This window comes from Catharus ustulatus, chromosome 1, assembly GCF_009819885.2.
Source record: "Catharus ustulatus isolate bCatUst1 chromosome 1, bCatUst1.pri.v2, whole genome shotgun sequence".
Classification (NCBI taxonomy): domain Eukaryota; kingdom Metazoa; phylum Chordata; class Aves; order Passeriformes; family Turdidae; genus Catharus; species Catharus ustulatus.
The window spans coordinates 165,477,433-165,492,411 of record NC_046221.1 but is presented as its reverse complement, the minus strand read 5'-3'; the positions used below and the strand labels follow the sequence as shown (position 1 = coordinate 165,492,411).

The 14,979-nt window shown below is 51.0% G+C and overlaps 1 protein-coding gene across 1 annotated transcript; it reads right to left on the bottom strand.

The window, feature by feature from the left end:
• Positions 1–292: 292 nt before the first annotated feature.
• LOC116997591 (NAD(P)(+)--arginine ADP-ribosyltransferase 2-like) lies at positions 293–1,713 on the bottom strand. Its single transcript, XM_033062577.1, has 2 exons — positions 960–1,713; positions 293–378 (listed from the first exon to the last, which is right to left on the bottom strand). Exons 1-2 carry the CDS (start codon positions 1,711–1,713, stop codon positions 293–295), a joined length of 840 nt encoding a protein of 279 aa, XP_032918468.1.
• Positions 1,714–14,979: the final 13,266 nt, after the last annotated feature.

The following is a 14,979-nucleotide window of genomic DNA, read 5'->3' as shown; positions in this document are numbered from 1 at the left end:
GCCTTGTGGCTCAGAGAGTCATGGTGACCATGGTGGTCACAGTGGCCTTGGTGCTTACAGTGACCATGGTGGCCAGAGGGGCTGTGGTGGCTGCAGTGGCCACAGTGCCAGTGGTGGCCACAATGACCTCATAGAGGCCATGGTGGCCATGGTGGCCCAGGTGGCCATAGTAGCAGTGGTGGCTTTGGTAGCCCTGGTAACCTTGTTTCTTTGGGTGTCCTGGTGGTCATGGTGGTGGTCATGGTTACCACAGTGACCACAGTGACTTCGGTGACCTTGGTGGCTTCGTGGCTCAGAGGATCCTGGTGGCCACTGCCAGGGCTGTGGTGGCCAGGAGGAGTCCGCCAAGGTGGCCGGGGGCCCTGGGGACACTCCCACCTGGGGGACAAAGAGTGGGGTCAGGGGGACCATGAGGGAGTGAGGGGTTGGGGACGGCCATAACGGGGGCTGGGGATGACAGGAGAGATGGGGACCATGAGGTGACAGTGTTGGGGGGCAGAGCATGGAGGGGTGCAGGGGCCAGGGAGGTCAGGAGGGTCATGGTGGGAGTGAGGGGTGAAAGGGTCAGGATGACAGGGCGTGACAAGGGGTGACAGGAGATCAGGGGGTGCCATGCGGGGGGACAGGGAGTGACGGGGATTCTGGGAGTGCCATGGGGTTCCTCGCCCACCCGCATTCAGCACACAGGGCCTGTCCCCCCACAGCACTGTCTGTGCAGAGGTGGGACAGGGTCAGACTGGGTCTGACTGTGTGGTTTCCCATCCCTCTGCCCTGTCCCCAGACTTAGTGTCCCCAGCACAGGGTGTCCTTGTCCCCACACACTGCGGGTGCCCCTGTCCTTGTCCCCCATCCCCAGTCAGTGTCGTTGTCCCACATGCCTCACCATGGGTGTCCCCATGGCCCCAGGAGGTGTCCCCATGGCCCCAGTGGGTGTCCCCATGGCCCCAGGCTGTCCCCACCTTTCAGCCACTCGCAGTTGTATTTGCTGTAGGTCCCGATGGAGTTGAGGTGGATCTCCACCTTCTCCCCATGCTGGATGACTTTGGTGACGTTGAACGTCTCAAAGGGTGGGATCAGCACCTCCTCCTCATCGGTATTATAGGAGAATGCCTGGATGTACGCACCATGACACGTCTGTGCCTTGAACACCGTGGTGTTCCCAAATTTGTGGATGATATTTTCACGAAGCGTCGATGATGCAAATTGACCGAACCGGATGGTGGCACCAGGCTTTGCCTTGAATAGTATGTTTTTCACCCCCCGGAACACAGAGTGACATTTCTTCCCCTTCTGAGCATCCCCCAGCGTGGCCAGGGCATCGGTCAGCAGGAAATGCAGCGTTTTGAAGTGGAAATTGTCCCGATATTCCTGGGGGGAGCGCCCGGCTACTCTCACTTCCTCGTTGAACTCCTTGTACAGGTCCTTCATGGTGTAGGCCATGATGGCGATGGCCTGGGCTGGGGACGACAGAGGGGGCACAGGGGACCCCCTTCTCTGCCACTCGGCCACAGCCTTCACCCAGACCTGGGCAAACAGGGAATTCTTCTGGGAGTCAGAGATGTTCATGGCCGGTAACTGATCCTCCATGTCATGGCTGCAGTTCTGGTACTGGTCATCAAAGGAGTCAGGGGCCATGTCCAGGGGCTTTTCCTCAATGGCCGTGGTGGCCACGGTCATTGCCAGCAGTGCCAGGGTGAGAGCCAGGAGGGCCATGGAGGGGACAGGCCACAGGGAGCAGTGTGGACACTGGGGGACACAGAGGGGACACAGAGGGGACACAGAGGTGACACTGGGAAGGTTCCTCAGTGAGGGACTGGGGAGGGCAGTGGGGTCAGCCCAGGGGGAAGGGAGGCACTCGTGGCCAGGAGACCCCTGCACATGTCTGGGGTCCCTGATCCCAAATCCTGAGGTCACTTTTGCGTCCCCAACCTCCCACAGCCCCCATGGACCCCAATCCCACAGTACCACAGCCCCCCCAGAACCCCAATCCTACTCCCATGATTGCAATTCCCCTCAGCCCTACCAGGACCTCATCCCAAATCCTGGGGTCACTCCCGGAGCTCCTCAGTGTTCCCCTCAGCCTGTCCCCACACCCCAATCCCACTCCCAGTCCCCAATTTCTTTGGTGTCACCCCAGAACCTCAACCCAAATCCGGGCATCACCCCCTACCCCCACAGTGTGTCCCAGCCCCCCATGACCCCAATCCCACTCCCACCATCCCGTGTCCCCCCTCACTTTCCCCCAGAGCATCCCATGACCCCAATCCCAGTACCATCACACCCCCAGTGCCCCCCAGATCCCAATCCCACAGTCCCCTGTCCCTCCAAGTGTCCCCAGTGTCCCCCCAGCCCCTGATACCGAAATCAGCCGGAGTGAACTCCCTGGCACAGTTGGAGGTTCCAGAAAGCCGGAATTCTTGATCAGCTCAGACTTGCAGCGGATCTCTCCTGCTCCTGCAGCTCAGGGGGAATTTGCCACCGGGTATTTCTCCACCCTAATTATAAATATTCACTAAAATGGGCTGCTTAGCTGACACAGAAGCAGCTTTTTCCTGTAAATAATTTGTATGGCTCCACCTCTCTTAAGACAGAATTTTACACACTGCAGGTGCCGTAAAAGGAGCTTCAGGAAGTGGTTTTCACTGATTGCCTCAATATCCTGCATCTCTGTGACTTGAAGTTTTACTTTTGGGTCGGCACTGCCGCTTCTCTGTTGCACAACTTGCCTAAATTGCACCATGGGCTCCAGCCTTGTTTATTCTGTGGTGTCCCCACTTTTACATCCTTTTATGTTTTTCTGCTAGTTCGTCTTTCAGCCCTATCCAGCACCTTCATGGGAACTGAAACTTTCTGTTCTCTCACTTTTTTCTCACCCGTCAGGACCCCAATCCCACAGTCCCACGTTCCCCCAGTGCCCCCAGTCCCACTTCCTACTGCTCACTGGGTTGCTGTCACGTCCCAGACAACGAATGGGATCCCCTATCAAATGATATCTAGATAGGCACCCCAAGCCTGGGGATGATGTCTTGGGGCACTGCCTGGACGTCTTCCCTGGCCATGTTGGTGTGGCAGGAGAAGTTCTGGACCCCAAAAAAAGGGCTTCACCAACACCAGGAGATACCTGAACCCTTCTAGGCGTGGTAGTTCAGAAAATCCATTTTCCTGCAATCCCTGGGAGTGTTTCCTCTTTCAGCGATCCCTGGGGTGATGAGTCTGAGCTCAAAGAGTTAATTTAAAACAGACCTGGCACTTGTGTGGAACAGACCTGGCAGTCTCGTTCTGGAGACACTGAGTGTCTGAGGCCGCACACCAGTCCCCATCCCATGGACTCCCCAGAGCTTGGCTGGTGCTTCTCTCCTTCACCAACTGCAGCCTCAGTCGGGGTGGGCCTGGCCTGGTTATTGGGAGTTCTCACCCACCCACCCTCTTTCCTGGGGCCTTTTCCATAAACAGCCAATTTTCCATCTGCCCAGCTCTATCCAGGCCTCACCTCTGGCGGTGAAATTCCTTTATCAGGAATTAATACCAGGGTGGTTTATTGCCTGGATATTTCCCCCCCAGATTTGGCAATCCCCGAGCTGCTGTGCCCTGGGCTGTGGCACGGTCCCTTCTTTGGGTGCTGCCGAGGAGGGACAATATTTCCTGTTCATGTTTAATCACAGATCCCTGTGCTGGGAATGGATTTCTTTCTTTCCATGTGGCTCCATGTGCATGAGCAATGCCCAAAGCAGACCTCAAGTGAGTTCCTGTGTTTGCTCTTTTCCTGTTGCCATGTTGGAACCCAGAAACCTGCGAGTTTTGAACTTTCTGTGCTCTCTGACACTGACCCCCAGGAGAGCACTGTTTTTGCCTTGAGGCCTTGGAAAAGACTTCCAAATTTGAGTGATGGAATTAAAGTCACGGGTGTGCAGTTGGAACAGAAGTGTGTGATTTCACATGGTGAAAGGTTTTGAATTTGGAATTTTTAGAATATAGTAATGGGTATGGGACAGAGTGGAGGGTTTTAGGTCTTTCTCTTTCTTTCTTCTTCTTCCCTCTTCTTCATAATTTCCTGTAGTAGTTTCTTTCTGGTTGGACAGTGAGTGCTGCACTGCAGGTCACAGGTGTTTGCTTATTGGGTCAAAATTACAAATAATAGAGGTGTTAACTCTTTATTAAACTGTTTAGTTTTACAAGACCTTGTAACTCTCTAGATTCACCTCCATTTTAGCTGGTGGTGAGAAGTGTTGCAGAAGTCTCTGCGCTTTAGATAAATTTCATAAACAACCAAGTCTGAATGAGAAATTCAGCTCCTTTGTGTTTCTAATCCTGACTCAGAGTGAAAGCAGAAGAAACTGAACACAAGACACGAATTAATTGGTGCAAATAAAACCACTAACGGTGGTGCCTACAGGTGCTCTAAACTGCCACTGCCAGAGCTCATTGTGACACTGCGAGCTCCGCCTGTGGTTCCACATCTCCTTGTGGTTACAGCGAGCCGAGTATAAACTGTAGAGCAAAACCACAAACTTCTGTCCCAAATTGAATTTCCTGGCCCCTGGGATGAGGAGAACAGTCACTGCTGTGGCTCACAGCTGTTCTGTGATCTCGTTGTTCTGAAAAGCTCCCCACAGGTCTCCTGATGTTCCCCCCACAAAGGTTTGGTTTGGGCTCCTGAGGAAGGACACGCATTCTGGAACTCAAAGGTGTCCCTGATGTTGGCATCTCCCATGGGATCTCCCAACTTTAACTGAGCCCTTGTAGCTTTTTGTGTGCCAATGACAGCACCAGGCTGGTGGAATCCTGAGTCAGAGGTTTTATTTTCTTTCCCAGTTGTGGGATTCAGCTTGGTAAGTGTCATGGTCCACACAACATAAGTGGGGGTGGTGATGGTTTGTTTGACCCCAGGGTGCAAAAGACAAACGAGACCACGGTTTTGTTCAGCAACAAGCAGAAAAGCAGTTTATTGAGGGCCAAGAACTCAGTTTCGGGGTAGTGGTGAGAGGGAGAGAGATAAATGTGATGAAGCAGAGAGAGAGAGAGATAATGGGGGGATAGCTACTAACAGATGGGACATCCTTGGATCATCCATCTATGTCTTCATTCCCTGGAGAGAAAGAAATCTCAAAGTCTCTTCAGAAAGTAATCATTTTAAGGTCAGTTTCTAAGGTGAGTGGCCAAAAGGTGGGGAGATGTATGGACTGTTGTGTTCAGAAGCCCATGGCTTCAAAAATCAGGTGCAGGACAGAACACTGCAGGAGTGGGCAGCACCAGCAGTAAGGGGATTGTCAAAAAGAGTCTCCTGGGGGGAGGCTTGGCTCACTGGAACGATTTGGGAGGGATCCCTGGAGGCAATGTAATGGAAAGTGATTTAATTAAATACATCAATCAATGGTGGCTGCTATATAAATTAGGAAATGAGGAAAAGTGCCCTGTAAGCGGGACCTACAATATAATACTCCATTGCAGTTAAGGTTGTTTTTAAGAAGAGAAAACAAATGAAAGAAAGTCATTTACCTGGACATGTTTCTCACTCAGAGAAACAAGCCTGAATGGGAGAGAGGGTGTGGCATCCGTTTGCCCCCACAAGATCCCTTAGTTTCGACTGTAGAGAAGGATGGAGGTAAGAGAAAAATGAGATGGTGTTGTTCTGCAGGTAGTAAAGGTGAGAGTTGTCTTAAGCTGAGAAACAGAGAAGAACACAGTGACAATGTACTATTAGAAATATAATCTAATTTCTTGTGATTGTTTGGAAGCAAAAGCAGTGAGAGACTTGAAGTCAGAAATACAATTCAATAGGAAAAAAAAAAGGAGGAAAATACAATACATGCAACGATACTAAAGTAAAATCACTGGCAATGGCAGAATACAACCTGACTTTCCCCGCCAATTAGGGTGGTGGTAGCCGTCCAGGTGAATTGGTCTTGTCGAAGTAGTGATCCTGTACAAAGGTCTGGTAGCTCTTGTCCTCTGGAAACCAGTGGATAAAAACTGCCTTTGTGTTCCAAATCTCAGTTTTTATCTAGGTAGGAAATGTTTGGCTCCTCCCCCTGGGTGGACTGTCTCCCAATGGGATGGTGTAATTTTATCAGTTGTACAGTGGGACTCACTGGCCCATTAACAGGAGATATTTGCCTGGAGCAAGGATGGGTCTGGAAAAGATAAAGAACATTGCATCCTATTTTTTAACAACTGTCCCGTTAACAGGAGATATCTCCCACTGAGATCAGAATTACTGCCCCACCTGTTTTCATCAGACGGTGATGGGATACAAACATTTGGGCCCATCTTTACAGGGTAACCTAGGACATCTCCTCAGGAGCGTTTACTGCTTAGCCATAGTAGTGGGCCTGACCTATGATTTTACAAGGGTAATAAGGCCTGCATTTTATAGGACTTTACCTATATGCAACATCTCTCCTGGTCCTGCAGCTCGGGGGGGAATTTGCAACAGGATATTTATCCACCCAAATTTTACATATTCATTACAATGGACTTCTTATCTAACACAAAACCAGCATTTCTCCTGTAAACAATCTGTGTGGCCCTTCCTCTTTCAGGAAATACATTTTATGGTCTTGGGGAGTCATAAAAATGTGGTCCCTGGGGGTCTTTTTTACTGAGTGCCCCAATATCCTGGATCACTCATCTCAAACTTTCGATTTGGTCAGGAGGTGCTGCTTCTGTGTTACAGAACTTCTCAAGAACCCCATTGGAGCTCCCTATATCTCTTTCTCCACTGGTTCCAGCCACGTCGATTGTCTTGTGTAAATACTTTTACATCCTTCTATTATTTTTATCAAACTTTAAATTCTGCCCAACACCTTCAGGGTGTAGAGAAGAGTCCCACTACAAAAGGCCAAGTGTCCACAGAGAAGTCTTGAAACTGAATTTGAATAAAGGGACAGAGTTCCCAGAGCCACACCCTTGTGGAGTTTCTCTCTCAGTGTTCCAGAAGGTACAGCCTCTGTTTATCCCAAACTCCCGCCTGAACGTTGCCTTCTTCCTTTTCCCATTACTGAACACTGACAAGGTACAGCCTTCCCAAAGAAACTTCCCCACATCCCCCTTGGACCTGGCATTTCCCCACAAAGTTCAGAAGTTCAGGCTGTCTGGGTTATGCAATAGACTTTGTGGGGACCCACTTCTCCTTTTATCCCAAAGCTTAGGAGTTCAAACTCTGTGGTGAAACCACCTGGATTCTGTGACAACTTCATGTCTTCTCGTGTGGAGACATAAAGGCCCGTTTTGAAGACACTGACAATCATTTCTCCTAAAGACCCCAACCAACTGAGTCATATTTCTAGGACATCACCGCCCATCTTCCTATAAACTCCTGTCCTGTGAGGGTGGTGATAGCCTGGCACAGGCTGCCCAGAGAAGTTGTGGCTGCCCCGTCCCTGGCCGTGTCCCAGGCCAGGCTGGGTGGGCCCTGGAGCAGCCTGGCCCAGGGGAAGATGTCCCTGGCCTGGCAGGGCTGGCCCCGGACGCGCTTTAAGGTCGCTCCATCCCGAACCATTCCCGAGCCCCGGGGCTGGGCTCGTGCTGCCGCCTGCTGGTGGCACCTGGAACTGCTCCGTGCAGTGCATCCACAGTGGCGTCGCTGGCCCACACTCCCTGCTGCCCTCCAGTGGGCAATTCCCGAAGCGCAGCTCCAGGGAGAGCTCAGGTGTTGTGCAGCCCAGTGAGGGAAAATCCCCTGGTTTGGGCGGAAAAAGAGTTTTCTGAGCGAAAGAACAAGTTTTTCAGAAATAAATGTGTGGCTGTCTCTGTCCACTATTCTTTATTTTGGTTTTCATAATTTTTCCATCTTTTTTCTACTTTTTCCTTCCCAATGCTTCTTTAGTTGTTGTCATTCATTGTTTTGATTTATATTTTGCACGGAAATAGTTTCTCCTGTGGTACCCCCATGGTCTACTGTACGGTTTAACCCTCCCCCTCCCCTTTTTCCCCCAGCCGGACCTGATTGGTTGTGGTCTGGGGTTTCTCCTCCCCTTGCCAAGTTTGCAAAATTCCTGATTTTCCCATACTCCCTCCCTCTTTCCCTGGAGCCCTTCAGGAATAAAGCTTGGATTATCCTGGGAAGAAGAGTCTCTTTTTGTCTTTTATCTGGTTCCTGCAGTATTCTAAGCTTCCTCCTGGTTCTGAGCTAGCCTAGAAGCTAGAGATGAGGGTCTGGGGTAATTCCTGCATTTTGTTTTGTTGCCTCAAATTGGGAACTATGCAACCATGATCGTTCATCATTTTTTAGTTGCACTGAGCAGCCCCCGGCAGCTGCCTCACTGCTCCTGCTGTTCCAGACCCTTCCCCAGCTCTGTCCCTGCCCTGGACACGCTCCAGCCACTCCAGGTCCTTTGTGAGGGGCTGCAGTGAACAAAGAAAAAGGGAGGAACGATTCTCCATCACCTCTCTGACGGTCGAGGTTTGGAAAACAAATATTTCTGTTGCCTTTAAGAAAAGCTCCAGGAACTGCTTTATTTTGGGAATTGTGGGGTCCTGCAGGAATGGTGTTAACGAACTGGAGCAGATTCATTCAGATGAGACAGAAGCAAATTTTGGGAATCTTTTGATACACCAGGCAAGCAAGGATCAAATTTTTGATAAACACCAGATACTGCAGGTGAGCAAGCAGCAGTTTTTGGGATCCATCAGCCGAGATAGCCAAGGAGCTTTAGGAGGTGCCCATGCCATTTCCACTGCCAAACCCCTCCATGGGGATGTGTCTCCAGGGTCACTGTGGTCTTGGTGTCCTCGTGGCTCAGGGGCTTCCAGTGACCACTGCCATGACCACAGTGGCCAGGAGAAGCCCCCAGAGGTTGGGGGAGGTCCTGGGGAGGGACTCACCTGGGGGGATAAAGAGAAGGGTCAGGGGGCCATGGGTGGAACGATGGGGGTGACCAGGGGGTGCGGTGGTCGGGGAGGGGGTGAGGGAGGCCATGGGGGGAGGAACAGGGGTTAGGGGAGGACCATGGGGGTAGGGAAAGGGGTGACAGGAGAGACAGGGGGGCCCTCAGTGTGTGGGAACCAGAAGGGCCATTACAGGATCCCTGTCTACTGTGCCCTGCCATGGGTGCCCTTTTCCCCTCAAAACTAGGTAGTGTCCCCGGGATGGGATGTCCCTGTCCCCCTCACCTGGCACTGGTGTCCCCATCCCCTGTGCCCACAAATGGCTTTCCCTACCCTTGTCCCCAGTACTGGGTGTCCACTGTGGGTGTTCCTGTCCTCTCTGGGGCATGGGTGTCCCCAGCACCGGGTCCTTGTCCTCAACCCTCACCGAGCATCCCCATGTCCCCAAGGGAATGGCCCCCTGTGATGTCACCTCGCAGTGACCCCGAACCCTATGACACTCCCTTGCAGTCCCCATGTCCTCTCAGGGAATGTCCCCCTGTGATGTCACCTTGCAGTGTCCCTGCCCCTGTGATGTTGCCTGGCAGCCACTGGCATTTGTGGTTGCTGAAGTTCTTATTGTAGTTCAGCTTGATGACCTTGAAATCTTGACTGACATACGTGACCTTGAACTTCTCGAAGGGTGGGATCAGCACCTCCCTCTGGCTGGAATTGAAGGAGAATTTCTCGATGCTGGCGCCTTGGCAAGTGTGCACGTGGAACATCGTATCTCTCCCGAACCACTCCGCGACTTCGTGGCTCAGCGATGTCGATGTGAACTGACCAAAGCGAACTTCGTCACCAAGGTTCACCCGGAACTGTTTCCCAGCCACCCCGCTGAACACGTTGTGACACGTGGTTCTCAGCTTCTGCAGGGCCCAGGTAAGCAGGAAATGCAGCGTTTTGAAGGGGAAATTGTCCCGCTATTGCCAGTAGGAGTACAAGGCCTCTCGCATGACCTCGTTGAACTGATTGTGCACCTCCCCTACGGTGTACATCATGACGGCGATGGCCTCGTCCTCGCTCAGACGGCCCAAGAGTCTCCCCCGTGCCTGCACTCAGCAGTGGCATTAGACCAGAACTTTTCAAACTTCCTGCCGAACTCTGTGCCCTTGAGGTCTGGTAGCATCGTGGTAATGTTATCGGCACAGGTCAGGTACTGGTCATCAAAGGAGTACTGGGCCATGTCCAGGGGCACCACTTGGATGTCCACGGCGGCCACGGCCATTGCCAGCAGTGCCAGGGTCTGAGCCAGGGGGGCCATGGAGAGGAGAGTCCACGGTGGCCACTGGGGAACACAAAGGAGACACAGAGGAGACATAGAGTGCAAACAGAGCGGGCACACAGTGGATATAGAGTGGACACTGAGGGGTCTCAGGGGACACTGATGGGACACAGAGGATGCTGAGGGACATGGGGGGACATGGGGGGGCTTCCTTGGTGAGGGGATGGGGATAGACAGTGGGATCAGCCAGGGGAGGGGAGGCAGCCCTGGCCAGGAAACCCCTGGACATGTCCTGGGACTCCAATCCCAAATCCTGGGGTCACTCCTGGAGCCTCCTCAGTGTTCCCCAGTGACCCCCAGAACCCCAGTCCCACTCCCACGGTCCTATATCCCCTCTCACGGTGTCTTCTCAGCTCCCCTGCAGGACCCTGATCTCAAATCCTGGGGTCACTTCCTCACACCCCTCCAGCAATCCCAGAGCCCCCAGAGCCCCAGTCCCACTCCCATAGTTCTGTGTCCCGCCTCCCAGTGTTTTCCAGTGCCTCTTGTGAGCCCAATCCCTGCCCCAGTCCCTTGTACCCCTCCTGGTGACCCCCCTGCCCCCCAGTACCCTGACCCAAGGCCTGGGGTCCCCCAGTGTCCCCCTTTTTCCCCTCCACACCCCAATCCCATTCCCAATCCCAAGAGACTGATGGTGGCACCTCAGGACAGCGATCCAGACCCGTGTGCCCCCCCAGTGCCCCCCCAGACCCCAATCCCACAGTCCCCTCTCCCCCCCAAGTGTCCCCAATGTCCCCCCAGCCTCTGGTACCAAAATGGGCTGGAGTGAACTCCCTGGCACACCTGGAGGTACCAGAGAGCCGGAACTCTTGATCAGCTCGGACTCACAGCTGATCTCTCCTGCTCCTGCAGCTCAGGGGGAATTTGCACTTGGTATTTATCCACCCGAATTATAAATATTCATTAAAATGGGCTAATCAGCTGACACAGAAGCAGCATTTTGCCTGTAAATAATTTGCATGGCTCCACCTCTCTGAAGATAGAATGTTACTCCCTGTGGGAGCCATAGAAGGAGTTTCAGGATGTGGTTTTCAGTGATTTCCTCAATATCCTGCATCACCTTGGCGTGACCTTTTGCTTTTGGTTAGTGCTGTCGCTTCTGTGTTACCCAACTTGCCTAAACCACACCATGTGCTCAAGCCTTGTTTACTCTGCGGTGTCCCCACTTTTACATCCTTTTGTGTTTTTCTACTAGTTCGTCTTTCAGCCCTATCCTGCACCTTCAGGGCAGCTGAAACTTTCTATTCTCTCTCTAATTTCTCACCCCCCAGGACGCCAGTCCCATGGTCCCACATCCCCCCAGTGTCCCCAGTCCCACTCCCCACTGCTCACTGGGTTGCTGTCACACCCCAGACACCAGATGGGGTCCCCTACCAGATGACATCCCTGCAGGCACCCCAAGCCTGGGGATGACCTGTCCCCATCCCATGGACTCCCCAGAGCTTGGCTGGTGCTTCTCTCCTTCACCAACTGCAGCCTCAGTCAGGGTGGGCCTGGCCTGGTTATTGGGGGTTATCACCCACCCACCCTCTTTACTGGGGCCTTTTCCATAAACAGCCAATTTTCCATCTGCCCAGCTCTATCCAGGCCTCACCTCTGGCGGTGAAATTCCTTTATCAGGAATTAACACCAGGTGCTTTATTGCCTGGCTATTTCCCCCCCAGATTTGGCAATCCCCGAGCTGCTGTGCCCTGGGCTGTGGCATGGTCCCTTCTTTGGGTGCTGTTGAGGTGGGACGATATTTCCTGTTCATATTTAATCACAGACCCCTGTGCTGGGAATGGATTTCTTTCTTCCCATGTGGCTTCAAGGACATGAGCAATGCCCAAAGCAGATCTCAAGTGATCTCCTATATTTGCTCTTTTTCCTGCTGCCATGATGGAACCCAGAAACATGCGAGTTTGGAACTTTGTGTGCTTTCTGACACTGATCCCCAAGAGATGACTGCTTTCAACTGGAGGCCTTGGAAAAGGCTTTCAAATTTGAGTGATGGAGTTAAAGTCAAAGGTGTGTATCTGGAACAGAAGTGTGTGATTTCACATGGGGAAAGGTTTTGAATTTGGGATTTTTAGAATATAGCAATAGGCATGGTACAAGGTGGAGGTCTTTCTTTCTTTCTTTCTTTCTTTCTTTCTTTCTTTCTTTCTTTCTTTCTTTCTTTCTTTCTTTCTTTCTTTCTTTCTTTCTTTCTTTCTTTCTTTCTTTCTTTCTTTCTTTCTTTCTTTCTTTCTTTCTTCCTTCCTTCCTTCCTTCCTTCCTTCCTTTCTTCCTTCCTTCCTTCCTTCCTTCCTTCCTTCCTTCCTTCCTTCCTTTCTCTTTTTCTTTCTTTCTTTCTTTCTTTCCTTTCTTTCTTTCTTTCTTTCTTTCTTTCTTTCTTTCTTTCTTTCTTTCTTTCTTTCTTTCTTTCTTTCTTTCTTTCTTTCTTTCTTTCTTTCTTTCTTTCTTCCTTTCTTCCTTTCTTCCTTTCTTCCTTTCTTCCTTTCTTCCTTTCTTCCTTTCTTCCTTCCTTCCTTCCTTTCTTCCTTTCTTCCTTTCTTCCTTTCTTTCTTCCTTTCTTTCTTCCTTTCTTTCTTCCTTTCTTTCTTCCTTTCTTTCTTTCTATCTCTTCTTCATCATTTCCGGTAGTAGTTTCTGGTTGGACAGCAAGTGCTGAACTGCAGGTCACAGGTATTTGGTTATTGGGTCAAAAGTATAAATAATAGAGGTGTTAGCACTTTATTAAACTGTTGAGCTTTATGAGACCTTGTAACTCTCTCGATTCGCCTCCATTTTAGCTGGTAGCAAGAAATGTTGCAGAACTCTCTGTGCTTTAGATAAGATTTCATAAACAACCAAGTCTGAATGAGAAAACCCCACTGGAGCTCCCTTTATCTCTTTCTCCACTGGTTCCAGTCACATTTATTTTCCTATGTAAAAACTTTTACATCCTTCTATATTTTTTGTCAGTCTTTAAGCTCTGCCCATCACCTTCAGGGTGTAGAGAAAATCCTACTATGAAAGGCCAAGTGTCCACAGAGATGTCCTAGAAGTGAATTTGAATAAAGGGACAGAGTTTCCAGAGCCTCACCCCCGTGGGGTTTCTCTCTTGGGGTTCCAGAAGGCACAGCCTCTGTTTATCCGAATCTCCCGGCTGCACGTTGCCCTCTTCCTTTTCCCATTGCTGAACACCAGCAAGGTGCAGGTGTCCCAAACCGCCTGCCGCATATCCCCCTTGGACCTGGCATCTCCCCCCAAAGTTCAGAAGTTCAGGTTGTCCGAGTTATGCAATAAACTTTGTGGGGACCCACTTCTACTATTATCCCGAAGCTTGGGAGTTCAAACTCTATGGTGAAACCACCTGGGATCTGTGACAACTTCATGTCTTTTCATGTGGAGACATCAAGACCCATTTTGAAGACTCTGACAACCATTTCTCCTAAAGACCCCAACAACTGAGTCGTATTTCCAGGACATCACCACCCATCTTGCTATAAACTCCTGCCCTGTGAGGGTGGTGATGGCCTGGCACAGGCTGCCCAGAGAAGCTGTGGCTGCCCCATCCCTGGCCGTGTCCCAGGCCAGATTGGGTGGGCCCTGGAGCAGCCTGGCCCAGGGGAAGATGTCCCTGGCCTGGCAGGGCTGGCCCTGGACGCGCTTTAAGGTCGCTCCATCCTGAGCCATTCCTGAGCCTCGGGACTGTGCTCGTGCTGCCCCTGCTGGTGGCACCCGGAACTGCAGCCGCGGGCTGTACATGTGCAGTGCCTGCAGCTCGTGATGCCCCTGCTGGTGGCACCGGAAACTGCAGGTGTGCGCTGCACATGCGCAGTGCTCCCATTGAGCCGTGCTCACTGCTGCCCTCCAGTGGGCAATTCCCGAAGTGCAGCTCCAGGGCAAGCTGTCGAGCTGTGCTGGCTAATGAGGGAAAATCCCCTGATTTGGACGGAAAAAGAGTTTCCTGAGCAAACACCTGGTTTTTAAAAATAAATGTTTGCTGCTGTCTCATTCCCTTTTCCTGCATTTTAGTTTTAATCCTTTTTCTGTGTGTTTTTGTTTTTTTTTCCCTTTCCAATGCTTCTTTCGTTGTTGCAATTCATTGTCTTGGTTTGTATTTTGCCCTGAAATTGTATCTCCTGTGGTTCTCCCATGGTCTGTTTTATGGTTTAACCCTTCCCCTCCCCTTTTTCCCCCAGCTGGACCTGATTGGCTGTGCTCCGGGGTTCCTCCGCACCTTGCTGAGATTTGAAAAATCCCCGGTTTTCCCTGCTCCCTCTTTCTTTCCCTGGAGCCCTTCATGAATAAAGCTTTGATTATCCCAGGAATAAGATCCTCTTTTGGTCTTTTATCTGTTTCCTGAGGATTCTAAGCTTCCTACTTCTCTGAGCTAGCCTAGAAGCCAGAGAGGATGTTTCAGTGATCCCTGCAGTTGTTGTCCAATGAGGTAGCTTTCACGAAAATTAGGGAGCCTTTTACTTGACTGGAGTCACATTTAGGGATTCATTAAGTCTTTGGGACTTTTCAGCCACCTCAGTCACTCAGAGCTGCTTTCCGCGCAGGCACAGTGGTTGAGGAAGAAGCCAGGAGCTCCCCTTGGCACCAAGGCTCGGGGAACAGGAAAAGCCACATTGGTTTGTGTTTTTACTGTGGGAGAGGGTAGATTGGTTGTGCAAATTTGTTTTTAAACATCATGAGTGCCCAGGTTTCTGCTCAGCAAAAGAGAATGTTTTCCCAATTTAGGGAAATTTTGAGTGGTGGAGATGTTATAGTTTCTAAGAAAGGATTAAAACACTTTGTCTACTGGTTGTCTGTTGAAATTTCAGACTTTAACATGCAAAATGTAGATTCTATCTTCT

What these genes read in the sequence shown, in the direction of transcription:
- LOC116997591 (XM_033062577.1), bottom strand. Translation starts at nt 1,713, where the DNA reads ATGGCCCTCCTGGCTCTCACCCTGGCACTGCTGGCAATGACCGTGGCC. An exon ending in CAACTGCGAGTGGCTGAAAG is followed by an intron (nt 379 to 959) that starts GTGGGGACAGCC and finishes TTTGTCCCCCAG; the next exon opens with GTGGGAGTGTCCCCAGGGCC.